Source organism: Synchiropus splendidus, chromosome 5 (genome assembly GCF_027744825.2).
Source record: "Synchiropus splendidus isolate RoL2022-P1 chromosome 5, RoL_Sspl_1.0, whole genome shotgun sequence".
Classification (NCBI taxonomy): Eukaryota; Metazoa; Chordata; class Actinopteri; order Syngnathiformes; family Callionymidae; genus Synchiropus; species Synchiropus splendidus.
In genome coordinates, this window is record NC_071338.1 from 25,642,834 (window position 1) to 25,660,711 (window position 17,878).

At 39.8% G+C, this 17,878-nt stretch overlaps 1 protein-coding gene across 2 annotated transcripts in view; it reads right to left on the reverse strand.

The window, feature by feature from the left end:
* pde3b (phosphodiesterase 3B) overlaps positions 1 to 17,483 on the reverse strand; it is a 40,974-nt gene extending 23,491 nt beyond the window's left edge. For both annotated transcript variants that reach the window (XM_053864827.1, XM_053864826.1), the window contains exon 1: positions 16,460 to 17,483. In XM_053864827.1, the coding sequence (XP_053720802.1) occupies positions 16,460 to 17,347 (888 nt within the window). In that variant the 5' untranslated portion in view covers positions 17,348 to 17,483. The remainder of the gene's footprint in view (positions 1 to 16,459) is intronic.
* Between the last annotated feature and the right edge of the window lie 395 nt (positions 17,484 to 17,878).

Here is a 17,878-nt window from a genome sequence, read left to right on the forward strand (position 1 = left end):
AAAAACAGGGCAACATGTATATCACAATTGGACGAAAGCACATCAATGGTTTGTCTCATCCTCTCAGTGTTGTTTAGTTATGCATCCTCACATCAACAAAACCCAGTTTTCAGCACCATCATTACAATTCCAGCTGACATGACTAACTAGTGGGGGACACCTTAAATAGGTCACCAGTCTGTCACTGGAATCACACAGACAGCTAAACACACACTTGAGTACAGTCTACCTGACTGGAATGCATGTGTTTTGGACCACGGGTTAGAGTCCACACAAGCAGGGACGGAAATCACACCCAAAATCTTTTTAATGTCACCGCCGGTCTCCATGTTTGCCCAGCAGCTTTTCATGTTGACATAACAGAAGTTGCCTGTAATATCAGTGGCCAGTTGGCCGTGGTAACTTTTCATCAGGGACTTCCAGACTTCCCTTTCCCTGGCCACTTCAGTCCACCACTTGCCAGATATGACAAACAGTCTCACTACCAATAAAGAGTTATGTTGATTTTACCTAGATCTTCAACACTTCTGAGGAATTTGTTATTAATCAGATTTCACACAAAAAATATACTCATAATAAAATCATTATTATTATTATTATTATTATACCAAACTTAAAGTGACATCAAGTTGTCATACTGGTATTTAAGGAGTTAATCTGAGTCCCAGGATAAGGCTGTTAAGTCTGAATTTTAGGAGACGAATTAAATGTATACAACATATTTTAAAGTGCACCAAAATGTGTTGATGAGAGACAGACATAAAAATGAATAAATAAAGGACACATCACAGCCATCAAACTGGGACTTTAAGGGGTCATATAATAATATACTGTATATACAATTCAATGTCTGGTACTCTTTAAGATGGCAGGATTTGTTTAAGAGACTTGCACAATCATGTATGTAAATTTAAAATTTTAAGAGGTAGTGGGTCAGGACTGATTCAAGCAGATAACCAAAAAAATTACTTACTTTACATTATTTTCAAACACTATTGTTTGATGCCTCAAGTAAAGGTTGGTAAAACACAATCTCACTTGGTTTATTTGGCATCTGAGTCAAAACAAGGGATGCAAGTGTTGCCCGTTCACAACCTTTTTCGACTGCTGACGAGCCCCAGAGCGTTTTAGATTTTGGACGGTGGGCGGCGAAAGTACAACAGGAAGGCTCTACCTGATATGGCCATGAGAGCTGGATCAGGGAGGCTCAGAGCCTTGTAAGGGAACATCTGGTTTTATCATGGAATCAGCGCAGGCTCTTCTCATAAACACAAGCTAACGCCTGAGCCCTGCAGCTCTGGCCAATAACAAGCATGTGAACACAAACGCCATCCATCAGGACCGAACAAGGTGGTGGGGGGGGTTAACAGGCAAGTGGACGACAGACAGATGTACAGAAAGAACATTAAGATGGGGCAACAAACGGAGGCATGGGTTGAGTAAATCATCTACAGCCTACTGACTTGAGTGCAGGCAATGCTAGATTTCCCCCAAAGATGATCAGGCCTTCCAGTTAAACACTTCGTCCTCAGCTCCTTCACGGACATTAAGTAGAGCACAATAGTATATATTTATGTTTCCTTTAGAAAAGCTAAAAGAAGAAGAAAATAGTAGTGGAAGACAACAGATGGAAGTCAGAACTTTTTTACTACACACACCAGTCTGAGCTGAGTCAGCTATTTACTCAAGCATCCAAATATCTGAAATAAATTTGTGAATGTAAAGTAACTCGATTATTTCCTATCAATAAAACATTATCAATTGGTGACAGGAATGTAACACCTGACATACTTTGGCTTAACAACAAATTTTTTTTGTCTTAAAATGAACATTGTAAACAGCGGTAAGTTATAAAACATGACCCTAAATAGGAGATTTTCAAGAACGTAATTACGCTGTTATTGTACATCACTTTTCATACACATTTATGGAAGAATAAAGAAAAAAACACTATGTATAAATGAAAATTCAGATTCATAGAGCCCACGTGTTCACATGGGAGAAAAACTGTCTCGGAACCAGAAAAGTTGGTTCATGAGTGGAACATCATTGGTGGGTGTGTCATGTTCCACAATTGTTATATACCAGATGCCTTAACTGTCTTCTATGTCCACTCATTATCTGAAGTCCTGATGTTGGATGAAAACAAACACTTTCAAGAAAGCAGCAAGCGTTTCATAATATCAGAGTGTCTTGTTCTTTTACCGGGGTGTTGTTTGCTTGCTCCACATCTCATAGCGCGCTAACAAGTTCCACTGAAACTTGAACGAGCACGGGTTAGTTCGATATTACGCACCAAGGTTCTGAGGATCCAGAGCCGCACCAGTTCCAGAACCAGATGTGCGCCAGTCAGGCAGAGTGGTGCAGTTCTGATCCCACCAAAACAAAAGTGACCACACAACAGGGTTCCAGGCTTGGACGATGCCAACAAAGACGAATGGAGTTAAGGCGTTGTGAGTGAGGCAACAACACAACACTATGCTGATACACATTTAAAAAACATCAGTCAAGTTATTGCACAGAATGAATTCAATTAGGGTCTTTCACACCTAATGTGTTGCCGATTGTCCAGCTGTAATGACCACAGGTGGCCATGTCACTGAGGCATAGATGCAAGCAGACAGCTTGTTCAACCCGCTTCAGAAAACACAACTGCTTGTAAGTCGTCGGTTAGTTTCAACATTCACACCTCTGTTTCGTCCACTTTCAGATCAGACTGCCATTAGAGTCACAACAATGGCAGCACACTAAAAAAGGTCACACTGAAAAACCATGATTTGAGTGGGAATGAACGATTTCAAAATTCAGCACTAATGAATGCTAGAGTGGCAAATTATTGAAATACTTTACGCCAGAGGTCAGAGGCCTTTTGAATTCCTAGAGAGTTTTGCAATGCTGGCACAGCTCTGTAGCTGCTGGCTATGTTTCTTTCCACAACTAGGCGACGTCACTCAAATTTGGAGCGGCGCAGTGATTGTAAAACAGAACCACTAATATCTCAGGTGCTCAATGATCAGCACACTCAGCAAGTCTCCTGAAACAGTGGCACCAGCTGGATGAGGGTCCTACGTGTGTGACTTTAGAGCAGAGGGGTCTGATAACCAGAGACAAAAGCCACATGGTGTAAATACTGGAGTGCATGAGTCACACAAACAAAGCTGCAGCAGGTTTACTAAACACGGTTAGGAAGAGCAAAGGTGGCACCTCCATGTACTTGCTATACTAGGAAATGTGTATTAGCTGGCACGTGTCCGAAACTCGCTCCACGTTAGTGGCTCAACTCAAAAAAATTCAACCTCAATGAACATACATCTAGACAGGTGAGAGGTGAGGTTTAAAATTCTATATGGCATATTATTTCTGACAAACAACCTTAATGCAGCTTCATAAAAAAAAAAAAAAAAAAACATCCACTGAGGAGATTATGTTCCTACGAGCTTCAGTTGTCCTCTTTGTGCGACAGGATTACACAAAAAAAACTGTCCAGCCAGTTTGTGTGTGAGCCAAATATGAACCTATATTAAATTCTGTGGGCTAAGCTGAACAGTCTGCGTCATTTCCTCTAAACACAAGAGGACTTTGCTCTTTTAATGGACTTACACAACAATACTTAAAAAATAAGAAGCGATTTTTAAACAACAATATAATCAATAGTAAGTATATCATCCATTTATATATATATAAATGGATCTCATATATATATATATATATATATATATATATATATATATATATATATATATATATATGACAAGGACAAAACTAGGACAAACAATATGGACTACATTTCACATCTCAATATTGCATGCTGGATATCTCGATTTCGAGATGATATAGGACAGTTCAACTTGGAATGAAGCGGATGTTCCACTGACTTGACCACAAACCCTCTCCTGCATGGCCGCAGTTTCCATCAATACACTCTTAGTAAAGTGAGCGGTGGAATTGTTCTGGGTGATGGAACTAATTTGAGGCGCCTCTTTGCTTCTGCTTCATTTCTGCAAAGCGCTACCAGCACAACACCACACTCTGCTTTGCGTCCTCATTTTTTACGAAAAAAAAAAACTTTTTTGGCCACCAAATCAGTTGGACTCTGCACTGACAGTACACTGCGCACTCATGTTCATACTCTCCACTCTGTATGTGTGTGTCTCACTCACTGCGCTCCTCCCCAGGTGGTTGTCATTGGCTGATTTTAGCTGTCAATCAACGGCAACCATGAAAGGAGGTGTGTGGTTGTCTGGATCGAAGCTGCGTATTGAAGGGCGGGCGCAGCAGTGGCGTTTGCGGCTGTTTCTTTACGGCTTTACGGGTATTGTAGGACGAGCGAGAAAGACTTAATATCGACTCTTCATTATGTTGACATCGTGAACCGCATTAATTTTTCACATTGCGATAAATACAATAATAATATATCGTTCATCTCGAGATGAACAATATACTTTCCACCATCTCGCTCCTCAACATAACTTCCGAAGAATTGGGAGAGGCCTTGCTCTTCGCAGGAGCGCACATATTTGAGGTTTAGGACTGAGGCTCAGGATAAAGGAAGGAATTGGATTTCACCCTTTAAGCAAAATTAAAATGTTTATATAATTGTGTATTTCAATTTTAGCCCCAACTACTTCAGTCTTTTAAATGCAAGGTAGCAACCTAAAGACAGAGAAGTCATGAGACTTTTACTCACAAAATATATATCCATTTAATGAAGAAAAATAAGACTTAAACAGAGGGCAATGGACAAAAAAACACAGAGTGAATGTGGCTCACTTGCAGTTTATGATTCTAGCCCTTAGGACTGGTTCAGCATAAACACAGCAAACACGGCTGTATTCTCGCTGTTAGAGAGAAAATATATCTACAAACTCTCACTTATACTAGATGAAGGGGGGGTGACTTGAGTCTGCGTGTTCTGTGATGGGGGAGGGGGCTAAAGTGAGGAAGCAAAGGAGACAGCATCAGACTAAAGAAAAAGTGAAGAAAAGGAGGTGGGGTCTAGTGCGGAGCAGTTGAGCCAAAAATGTGCCTCAAGTCAAAGTTCTGCTTTCACCAAAACATTCACCTTTCCGTACTTGAGCGTGATTAAATTTAGCAGATGTTGGAAACAGTGGTTGCGTACGGTGGAAGTTAGTGTTGTCATTTCACTGACTAATAAGTGCTTCACAGTTTTGCCCTTTTCAATGGGATCTGCCCTCAGCTACTAAACACACACAAGCCCTCCTCTGTAGCTGCGGCTGACGTCAACCGTCACTTAGCAACAGCCTTTTGGTGTAAAAGCAGCAGCGCTGACACCATTTTCAAAAGAGGCGCATAGAAAAGGAGGAAAAAAAAGGAGAAAGAGCAGTACAGCCAATAAAAGCGAGCTGTAATATTATCACAAATGATCGGACTCAGAGAAAGATCATTAATGTACAGACGATCATTTTGTAAATATAACTAAAGGCAACTAGGTCATATGGGGCCAAAAAACACTTTGAGCAGTTTCAAGATATCTCACAACATCTTAACTCTTTAACTTCCTTTCTCACAAGCAGAAACCTCCATGAGCTTGTCCACCTCGAACACACTCTCTGACTCGGTCAATGGGCTGCACAAACATTCAGCCCGGTTCAACAACCTGCACTGAACTTAAACGCTAAGCTGCCAAAATTGCACTCTTGCTGATTTTGTGGTGAAATCAAATCCTGCATGATCAGCTGCACCGAATGACCTGCAGATCTTTAAATCCATTTCTCTCAACCATGCTCTTATGTTCCTAAGCCAGAGTGTGTAACCCCACTACAAAATCAGACGACAACCACATGGATCCTGAAAAATCAAGGACTGCAATGGCAGAGAAAATCAGGACCAATTCAATGTTTAATTTGTCACAGCAGGCAAATCTACTTATTCTTATGGGATAATAATATTAGCAATGATTGAGGCTACTAACATGAGTGAACCCATAAAAGCTGCATTGTCAACAGTGATGTCCTCAATAATGGAAATAGAAGAGAGAAGATCATTTAATCAGTTATGCAGAAATATAATTTTCTTAATGTGGAACTTTATAATCCACTCATCTCATTAATTCGGCTACTTTCCATTAATCCTTATTTTTCAGTTAATACCCATTTCACTTATTCACATAATTTCAAATTAAATCAACACCAACTCACCTATTTCCTTCCTTATTTTAATTATTATTATTTTTAATTGCTACATTTCCTTTAAAAAAAAGACTTCCAACGTTTAAAACCTGCTCATTTGTTCCTTCTTTGTCTCTGTGATGTTGGAATTCTTCACTGGTGAGACAAATAAAAGGTTATCTCCTCTCATCATGCTGAAAAAAACCCCACCATAAACAGCTCAAATTCGCATTCAGCGTTCTTTCTAAGTGTGTTTTGGGTGCCTCGTCAGACTGCAGAGTCATTAGGCCAAGCTCTGGTAGACATGTCATGAAAACTTAAGAGCTGCAAGCTAATTGCTGGTGATCGTGACGCAAAACGTTTCCAAGGTAACCAGAGTTTTGGAGTACCCGCTCCAGCACTTCCTCATCTGTTTGCACTCACACCAGCAGGCTGACAATGCAGTCGCTGCATCCTGTTTCAGCCTGCAGTCGGTCGAACACACACGTCTCGCTTGCCTTTAACACTTTACACGCACACCAGAGGACTAAAACCCTGAGATGCAAACGTGTGTGCATAAAAATATATTTCAACACCGTGGTCCTAAACATAAAATAAAAATAAAAACAGGACATTTTCTTTTTTTTGAAGTCTTTTCAATAGACAATCATAAATGTTGACTCAGCTCTTCATCTAACCAGAGAAATACAAGACACCTGTGAGGTTGAGTCAAAACAATTTTAACAATATATAACCAAAATATATGGAATATTGACTGAATATTTATTTGAACAACTTTGATAGAGCTATGAGAAAACACGTGAGAGAATCCCAGAGACCCTTGCTCTCTTGTTTCTGATTGAAAATTGAATCCAAAACCATCTGAAACATCTGATGAAACATCATACAGACATGGTCAATTTTCGTCTTTCCACTATTCTGCTGTCGGAAGCCAGACAGAGGATCAAATTTAGCAAATCTGTTGTCTCCTCTCTGATTGAAAGACAGAGACAAGTGACATTCTTAGAAGCTCCAACAAATACAGGTGGCACACGCAGACACTCCATGTCTCAACCCTAGTTATAGCTCGGAAATAGTGCTATGAAAAGTGGAATATTTCATTGAAAAAAAAAAAACTCTGGCGCCCAAAGTGTTAAACCAAGACAGCCCACGATATGTTTTAAATTATCGTATTGACAAGAAGACCAAGACACAAACCATCACTTTGGTCATGACAAAACTGCTCTATCAGTCAGTGGGCTACCAAAAAGAGAAAACCAGCGTCTCTCTTAGACAGGTAAAGGAAATGATGGCGGACAACAGTAAGTATTTGTCCAATGGGGATCTTCAAATTTCACACCAAACATCCATGCCTTGATGCCCCATGTTTGGCAATAATCTCACAGACATGAATAACAACGACAACGATAATACTTATTTAACACAGGGAAGCTATTTTGAGTGGAGAATTACAGCCTTTATAAGGTTCTATAACGTATTGAACATGTGACGTGCGTGGTCATGTGACGTGGACCTGACTCACTCATCCTGAAGGGCACAGTTTATTGGATTTGGATGAGAAGTTAAAGAGAATCCAACAATCACAGTAGCTATAAAACACATAGTAATTTAACTGAAACACCAAAAAAACACATGCCTCTTAATCACATTTTAGTCTGATTGGTAGTCATTTATTAATTGATCTTTTTCTTTAATCCCACAAAGCAGAGTGCGAAAATAAATGACTGAAAGCTTCCGGCACACTGCACATGCACGTGTCGTTAATTTAATTCACTCAGTTGCGTCAATGCTTTACTGATATAATAGTGAACCACGGGGAGGAGAGTCACTAAATGCACACAGGCTTTCATCCCCGCAGACAATGAGGCTGCAGATGTTAAAAGAAGAAGGCCGACAGCGAAATACACTGCTGCGAACTGTGTCTTCAGGATACAATTAAAATCGCTTTACGATTGATATTGCCATTTGCTGCGAGCACATGCATCTCTTTCCTGTACCAGTAAAGGGTGGATTACTTTGTTTGCGATGCAACAGTAAAACATAAACTGTCACCAAATCAACTTGAAAACTCAATTTCAATTCAACACATGATCGATGAGAGCGAAGTAACTGCATTCAAGGATTTCTGTAGTCAAAATATAAAGATTAATTTTAGTCAGGTTTCACAAATGTAAAGTTCACACTACCTCTTTATGTCATCTCAAATTCAGTTTCTCATTCAGTTCTCACAGTTTCAATATTCCTGTCCTTTAAAAAAATCCATTTCAATTCTGTCCTAAGCATACTTTATATACATTTATAAAAACAGGAAAGTTTGCACAGAGTTGCTATGAGCTAGGCTCCCATCTTATCCAACAACAGACACGCAATCCGTATCACAATGACTTGTGTGGTGCTTAAACCTTTTCTCACAGAATAAATAGTACTTTATATGCTGGGAATAACCAACGAATTTGATGTATTATTGTTCAGTCTTTCAAAGCATGAAATGTTTCACTAAAATTAGAGCATATTTTATGATCCAACTCTATGATTTTCTGAATGAATAATCCAAGTCGTCCGTCGTGCCATTCTCCATGGCATCGTTTTCCTGCAGGGCCAGTTCCCTCACACGGTTCTTTGAGACAGACACAATATTCTACAGGACGATTAATAAGACAGCATTTTTTCTTCTTTGCAATCACCCTGTGGTATGTCACCGGGGCTGTGACGTCAATGTTATATCATTCCACATGGCTTTACAGCAAGCAAACGTGACAGCTGAGAGCTGCTCTGCACTGTCCCCCCCCACTCCCACTCTCTCCACAGCCTGCGTCTCTGGTCATATCTGAAAGGGAGGGGGGGTATTGTTTACCCCCAGCCCGTCCCCCTTAGTGTGGAAACCACACTAAAGATGTCTCTCAACTGGAACATCTCATTGCAGGCCTTTAGGCGCAGCTTTCCTTTCGTTTTGTCAAGAAACTTTATGACTAACTTACTATTGCTTCTCATTTCCTAATCATCTTAATCTGGCACTGGCAAAGGGGTGACATCAGAGGTATGAATTTAGGAAGTGGCACCATTACTCATCAAATCCGACTAGCAGCACTTAAATGACCAATAAAAAGTGTGGCAAAGGAATTTTTTTAAACCCCTGATAATTCCAGATTGCACAGAATATAAGCAAAAATCAAAGTGACTCCCTACAGAGACACATGGTTTTCCAATATCTGACACAGACAGAACAAAGCAAAAAACAGTGAAAAGCACCTCTGACTTTTAAAGGTCTATCATTCAGTCACATTATGACTAAGTAAAGTGCACTTTTTGACAATAATATTAAATAATTTTTTTAACAATCATTTGCACTGAATGTAGGGCATTCTGGGTAATATTAAAATGACATTTAGGGGGTATATAGATCACACAAAAACACAGCAATAATAAAAAAAATAATCCTTATGAGAAAATAATCATTGGTCTGATATGTAAAGGACCCAGGTTGCATAGTGCAAGCACTTTTACACTTGTGGTTGATAAAACCAAATAATTCAACTATCCAACTATGGAAGAGAATATTGAATTTCTCATAGTTCCATTAAGCTGCAGTGGTTTAATCGAGAGTAATAAGACTGAAACATATGAGTATGCATCGCATTATGCAAGACCCTGATGTTGGCTGCCTTGTTGGAAACCATAAAGAGAAGAGATATAGGGCCTAGGACCCATGGGCTACAGTCATGTTCCAGGTCTCTCCATTGTACCTTATTGTACCAATGTATCAGACAAGGCCAAGTGAAACTCTGATAGATTGTTTTGACAGTCCACAGCTCCAGACACCGGCCAAAGGGTCAGACCAAAAGTAGCGTGAGTAAATTTCACATCAAAATCCACAGGCTTGATGGTTATGCTAGAGCAAAGTGTTTGTTTGACGTTAGATGGATGCAAGTTGTCCATGTTGCTCACAGAATTTTAATCTTACTACTACTAGTTTACTAATGTTAATCATACACCAAAAACAAAGAGAAACAACTGAACAGAACGATGAAGCAAGGCACTGAAGCACACTCCTTAAATGTGTCAGGTCCGAATTTGAGAGTGTGTCACTGGGAAATACAACTGACTGACAAATTCAGACTTGGGACCGTGTACATTCCTCTGTGCGTGGTGGCAGAGGCCTTAGATAAAATTTCTGTTACTCTGAACAATGAAGAAGGTGGAAGATAAAACATTAACCCCAACCTTCTGGTGTCTTAAATGAAAGGGAATATTTCAAATACACAAAATAGCAATTTGTTTTGGATTGCAATATACATAGATATCAGCCAATACAAAATACATAATCACAATGATGACATTTATGTCAACAAAAGGACAGCAATCGATTGCTCAATGCAAAAAAGGGCCTGACTTGGTTTTTCTTCCATCCATCTTCCATTGTCCACGATAGCTAGGCCTGAACTTTTTTTCCTTTAATTAGGTATGTAACTGTCCCCGGTTTGTATCTGTAGTGCAGGTCTCTGCATTTGAAATACATAGTGGCTCTGTTGAAATGAAGAAGCAGCTCTCAGCATCACTGGATCTGATGGTCCACCACAACTTCAGACACAATAACTGTATTTCATAGCGCATTTCAGAGCACAAAAAGGAAAGTTTGGGGGCCATATTTAGCCAATAATCAAACCATCCCTTCTGAAATGTACACAAATCTTTCTGCATTGATGATACAAAAAGTTCAGTTCATCTGCATTTTTAGCCCACAGCCAAAGAATAGAATATATATGACTTAAACGTGACTAAACATGCCAAACTACACCAGTCATTTCAGCATCAAAATGTGGACACAACTCTTCATCCATTCATGTACAGCTGAGCATGTTGCTTGCAGGAATTTTTAAGAGCAGTGACCACTGTGGGGTCAGAGGTGACATTTGGAGGTTTGTTTACAATGCGCCGGAGCTAAGCAGCTAGTTAGGGGCGCAGCCAGGAGACAGATGACAGCTACATACTTTCCCTAGAGGACAGTGCACTTCGGAGAGGCTGCATGAACTTTTGCAGCACATTTTGTTTTGCTTTCATCATTTAAAAGTGAACTGCACTAAATTGATTCTGTACACACATACTGTAATAAGCCACATTTTGACTGTTCCGCAAAGCTTTTAGACACACGGGGGGTTCCACAACTGACCTTTCTCGAGTGTGAACATATGGAAATTTGACGAGTGCTCTACTAGCTTTTCGTCACAATGGACTTTCCTACAACTACTTTTGAAACATACCACACATAAAAACATGTTCAGAGTGTGAACATTGTTTATCAGCCACTTTCAAAATGACCAGGAGCTATACTTATAAGGCACACTTGACACAATGAACATGAAAACAAGGTGACTAAACCTCAATCCTGAATGACCTTTGAAGAAGTGACGATTCATCAGATCATGAGCAGCCAACAAATGTGCATCAACTGTGACTCTTCCAAGGTCAATATAGACCAGGGTGAAGTTTAGGTTCACACTAGACTGGTGAGTCTATGCCACAGACATTTACAGTAACTGAGAATGAAGGAAGACATACAACTCTGCGATAGAAAGATAAAGGGGTCAATTACTTTGGGCACATGATGCCGCAAACTTTGACAGTACATATGGCAGCAGCAACTGTCGAGAGATCCAAAGCAGATACTTGGAACACATATCTGATTACTGTTTAGGAAAACACTCTCACATGTTGTCTAAGCAGCCAATAGATGAAAATGGAATAATGGAGTAATCATGGTAGTGCTGTGTCTGATTAACGCTAGCAGACGGAGAAAGAGGTTAACGTTGTTGTGTGGCAGCAGAAGTCACTGCTTTGTCAGTTGTTTGGCTTCATTACTGTCCCTTAAAGACTGACTACAAACTTGCTTCATTTAGTGCCTGGATTTAGTTAAACGTTTCAGAGATCATCTTATCACTCTACTGATTCACACCTGTTCATTCAGTACTCACAATGGGAGAAGTCGTAGATTACTACGTGAGATTTTCACCCTCTGCAGATAATCACTCAATGGCGTGACTGCCTCACGTTACGTCCACACAGGGTATGAATTGCGTTAACATTGTAAAAGACAAATCACTCAACCCATTTCAGTCAGAAGACATACTTAAGAAGGAACATGTTTAACCATTTTGTTTCCCAACCAAATGACAAATTCTTTGCCAAAAGACGATTAACAAGAAATTTAAGGATCTAAGCACCATCAGGGCTTTTCCTTATTTGTGTTAGCACCACCACTTTTATCAGACAGAACGCCACAACTCTTCACTACCAAAAGAGTATGTATGCCATCACACCAGAGAGAATTTTGTTTGGTGAAATTTCGCTGAAAAGTTTTAAGACCTGAGAATATTTATCGTGGCACTCAAGTCTCATGCACTCCGTGTTATTTCGAGTATAAAGTACGTCTGAGTATTTCTCATGCATAAAAACATCATCCGCCATCAGTGACACCGCTATATAAATGCAGAACGTACAGCAAGGGTCAGAGACCTGACTCTTCGGAGGTGTAATGCTGCAGCCCACTCATGTCAGGAGCCAGTTTCTTGCTTTCTTTTTACTCTTTTTTCCTGCTTAAGTCATATGTCATTGGTAAAAATCTGTGTCTGCGTAAACAAAAGGGGGAGGGTGGGGTGTATGACAAAGTCAGCAGAGTGCACAGGAGAGAGAGAAAAACGAGCGAGTGACGGACCGTTGCGCCACTGGAGACTACACGCTGGTCAGGTGAAGAAATTGAGCCAACACATAGTGTACTAAAAAATCTATTTTAGATCAATCAGCAAAGCAAAGTTTCCAGTGCACACTGATCTTAGACTATGATGGCCTACAGAGGGCATAAAGCAAATCTCAAACAAGATCCGGAACTCTATCAGATAATCAGTTTGAGAGAAGGATAAATATATATTTATTATCCTGCGCCTTCAAATATGTAATTAGACTTCAATATCAAGCTAGAGCGGTGTAAGTTTACAAAATATATGTGAACAACACCCAAAATATTAATTATAAATTACCGAATCATTCCGTTTGACTTAGTTCTACACTGGACAATATTCACAATTTTTCATCTCCTCAATGTCTGCTGTGCAAATGGCTAAAATCTCATCAGCATTTATAAAACTTTCTGTTCCAAAACATAAAAAACTCAACACAAAAACTGCACACCCTGTATTCTCAGGAGATATTAGCTGCATTTGCCTGGTAATTTTGCCAAATATGATTCGCAGAAATTTGCCGATTCTCAACCCTTTTGCAGCCGTAGCTAGGCCGTCACAGGAGTTTGTTTACTGGCGTAATCTCGCGCTTACCCACATCTCGTGAGTCACGACAGTCGCGGGATGGAAGCACACAGTTATTGATGGGATGTCTGACGATGAAGAGAGGAGGAAACCGCAGATAAGTTTCAAATTTCAAACAATCGTTTACAAAAGTAACTCAAAGCTTTTTAATCGGAGGACTATTTTGACAGGTTTTGTTTTGGCAAGAGGAGCAGAGGATCACGCAGCGCATGCCCAATGCCAGCAAAATAGTTCAGTTAAATAGTTTTAAAAAATAGTTTAGTTAGATCAAAATTCATGTGGTTCAATTTAATCAATCAGCCTGGCATACACGCATCAACATGTTAGGACAGTTGTTGTCTCTTGTTTCAAAAGTGTCAAGGAAGTTGCTCATGCAGCTTTTGAATTATCAGCTAGCACTAGACCACGGTTTAGAGTGACTAAGATAACGCTGCGCTGGTGGATTACTATTCATGCTACAGGGCAGTGAAATGCTGCTTTAAATACACTTAAAAAAAACAGAAACTTTCAGTGATGGTTTTCATCACCAACTATACAAGTTACGCTAAACAAAATTCTGTAATATTACATGTCTGGTTTAGGCAGTTCTCCAGTTAATCTGATTTAGATGACATAGTACTGTGGATACGGATGGATTACAGTGAGTTGGATGTGTTTTCCACCTAGGCCAGAAAACGGTGACCTGTGCATCATTATTGAACACAGAAAGAGAAGGGTTTGAAATTGGAGAGGTTTAACAAAGAGAGTAATGACATGTAAAACGTATACGATGTCTCTCATATCGAGTAGCTGTCGCCAGTCTCAATGTCACCGCCTGCTGTTGAGGATGGAGAGTCATATTATCCAGATTTAATATGCTGAAATCAACTTCACATATGACGGAGTGAAGCTTTATAATTAATAATAAATTGAAAATGTAGTAGGATAAATAGAAATGACTAATCTTTAAATTACACTGTGCATAACTCGAGCTCGCCTAAATTAAGTTAAAAGGTGACAAGCCACATCGCACTATTTTTTTCGCTCCCCAAAGGGACACTGGCAGATTGGGGTTGAGCACAAAACAACATGCATTAAGTCCAACTCAACACATTTGCGGACCTTCTTCCTAATGTGACTAATAGCATCGAACACAATGACATGGAAAACAACTCCTGGAAATTACAGAGACATTCTGGACGGGCATTTGGGTTCTCTTATCATGTCTAACAATACCAGAAGGACACAAACAACACAATGTGTGTGAGACGATCGTCTGGCGTCTCCTATAAACAGAACAGAAAACGACGTTTTTTTACCTGTACACTTTTACGCAGCTCAAGTCAAGTATTTGGTTTATTTTCCAGCACACACTGGTAACTGATGACACGAGTAAAATAAATGTTTGGGCTAAAAAAAAAAATCTGCTTTATGAAGACCAGTGCGATTTATGATTTATTATTATTATATGTGACTTTTTTTAAGGTACGCACAGAAAATGTGTTAATTTAAATTTAACTAAGACTACATCTGGTGTTTGTCCATCGTGAATCTGAAAAATGATCAAATGATGCAAATACTTTTTTCCCCACGCGTAAGTGAGATAAAATAAATAAAAATTTGCATCATATTGCCATCATTTACTCAGTACCACGTCACCATCTGTAAGTGCTCACTCGTTTTTGTAGTATTCACACGTATAAACAATTAGTTTTTATACTGTAGAACATGCGCCTGAAGGTTTTTAAGCCTAAAGAGTGACTCTAAAGTGAACATAACATCGAAACTTTATAATCAAACTCAAGGCATTGTTTCTCCCTCAAAATATTTTTTTAAAAAGGACAAACATTTCTATCACAATAATACATTCATCCATACTACAAAAGTACTCGACAAGTTTATGAAAATTATGACTTGTACTCTGAAAAGCACCATGAACAAGTAAATACAGTGACTGTGCTGAACTAACCTTAAATGATTCAATGTATATTTGAGTTAGATGTGTGAATGGTTATAACTTGCAACAAATGCTTGTGACTATTTAAAAGACACATATTTGCCTTCACTATTTTCATCACAAAACATTTAATACAAGGCATTATGAAAACTAGCACACTTTGGACTGTGCAAGTTAACAAACAGTCAGTGTTCATTATTTCAGTTAGACTCAGTGCACAGCGTAAAAAGTTTTAAAATTTTAGGACATTGCTTTTCTATTGGACAAATATGAGTGAAAATATGATGCTATTGGTACATATTATGAAGGTTTGTCAGTATATAACAGTGAATTATTTTGCTAAATGAATGGGTGTGCAAAAATATGGTAAACAGAAAAATAATGATTAAGGAACAGATAACTTGAGTGTGTAGATTACACACACACACATAAATATATATATATATTTTTTCTTTTTTTTTTGGCTAAAAAAAAGCTTTAAGGAGTTTCCATTATTTTGTCCAACCCCTGTATATATATATATATATATATATATATATATATATATGTATATATATATATATATATATATATATATATATATATATATATATATATATATATATATATATAAAACACTCACTCTATATATATATATATATATATATATATATATATATATATATATATATATATATATATATAGAGTGAGTGTTTTTTAATTATTATTTGCCTGGCCACTTTTTTTTCCACAATAATTGTGTTGGTCTACAGGGATGAAAACGAGCTAAATAATTTGTAAAACACTCTTTGAAGTAAAAATATGAATTATTACTTTCGTATTTGGATTGTTGAAAATCAGACTCCAGTTGTGCCATTTTATATATTTCTGTTTATAAAGCACTTGTACACCAGGTTTTAATACCAAGCTACGGAACAGATGACATTTTATTTTCGTTTTTGGTTTGCTTTGAATTCTAGAGTGAAGATAACTTTTGAGACTACTTTGCCTGAGTGTTTTCCTCCTGTTGTGCACATGTGTGGTGGTAGTGGGCCTGTTGGTGCAACAATAACAACAGTCCTGGAGGAGAAATACCGACCTGTTCTCTAGAAATACACGGCAGTGAAGGTCTGCGAGGCATTTTGCAACTGCCGTAATAACTGGTCGACGTTTCCCCAAGAGAGACACAACTAGAGCGTCTCCTGGGTCGGATCACTGGGACCTTTTCCTCCGCGTTCGCGATGACTCCAGGCGCTTCCCTCGTCGGGTAGCAGCGGTCGAAGCAGAGCCCCAGCAAGGCGCCCGACAGCCCAGCGGAGCAGGCGAGCAGCGGCCGGAGCAGCGCTGGTAGTCCGCTCAAACTTGTGAAAGAGACCAGCCACACCAGGCTGGCGAAGAGCAGGATGAGGACGCTGTGTTTGAGTTTGAGAGTGGGCACCAGGGTGAGCAGACCCACGCAGCCCAGCACGAATAACAACCTGCCCACCATTTGCATCTGCTGCTGCTCCTCTCCCCATTGCAGAAACCGCAACACCAAAAAATCCCCGAGGTAACACGACGCTGGCAGTGACAGCAGCCAGCATTTGCCGCTCTCCTTCTTCTTCCTCCGGAGGTAAAAGGTCAGAAAGAAGAAAGCACATCCTATGCTGAACAGGGGGCTGATGGACTGGGAGAAGCCCGACAACAAAGTCCGCAAATCCCACTGCGAGTCACTTTGCAAGCTCCTGGAAATGAGGAAAGAGACCGCGAAAACTAGAAAGGCGCACACGTACAAGGCAGAGACCTTGAACAGTTTGGAATTGAGGATGTCTTGGTTGCAGAAGCTGCACAGGTTGAACAAAAAGCCCCTCTGATGGTCCTGTTTCAGGGGGGTGACGCAGCTCTTCACATAACCGTTCCTGAAGCCCTCGGAGCTGTTTACACTTCCAGCTCCGTCGTGGTGCCTTGTTTTGCCGTGCAGGACCTCTCCTTCCTCCCTGGCAGCCATGGCTCCTCCGAGACTCCTCGTGTCCACCGAAAAAGTCCCCCGCGACAGCTTTTCACGCCGTATTAACGCTGAACTACATGACAGCAGACACACTCCATGGTCACTCAGGCTCCCGCACTTGGACTGAAGAAGGAAGGTGAGATGTTGTTTTTACACAGAGGGCCCTCTCTGTCGCCCCCAAGAGGCTACAACGCAAACTGCACGTTTTGGTTTGATGAAGGAACGGTGAACTTGAGTCTGTCCCCGTGTCAGAAAACATGATTCTCTTTTATTTTTCATTCAAGTTGGCGTGATGCTGGAGCTCTTACTACTACTACAAAACTTCTTCGGACAGTAGGAGGAATGCGGAACCAGGAGCTCAAAGGCCACTACTCCACTGCGCTCTCATGTAATTCCATTATTTATTTTTCAGCGTGTATTGATTTTTATTTGTTGTTTTATAAAGACACTGCAACACACGGTGCAGCTTCATTAAAATGGCATCTCAATGCAATGAGAGTGAAATAAATAGAATTAGAGAAGAAATCAAAC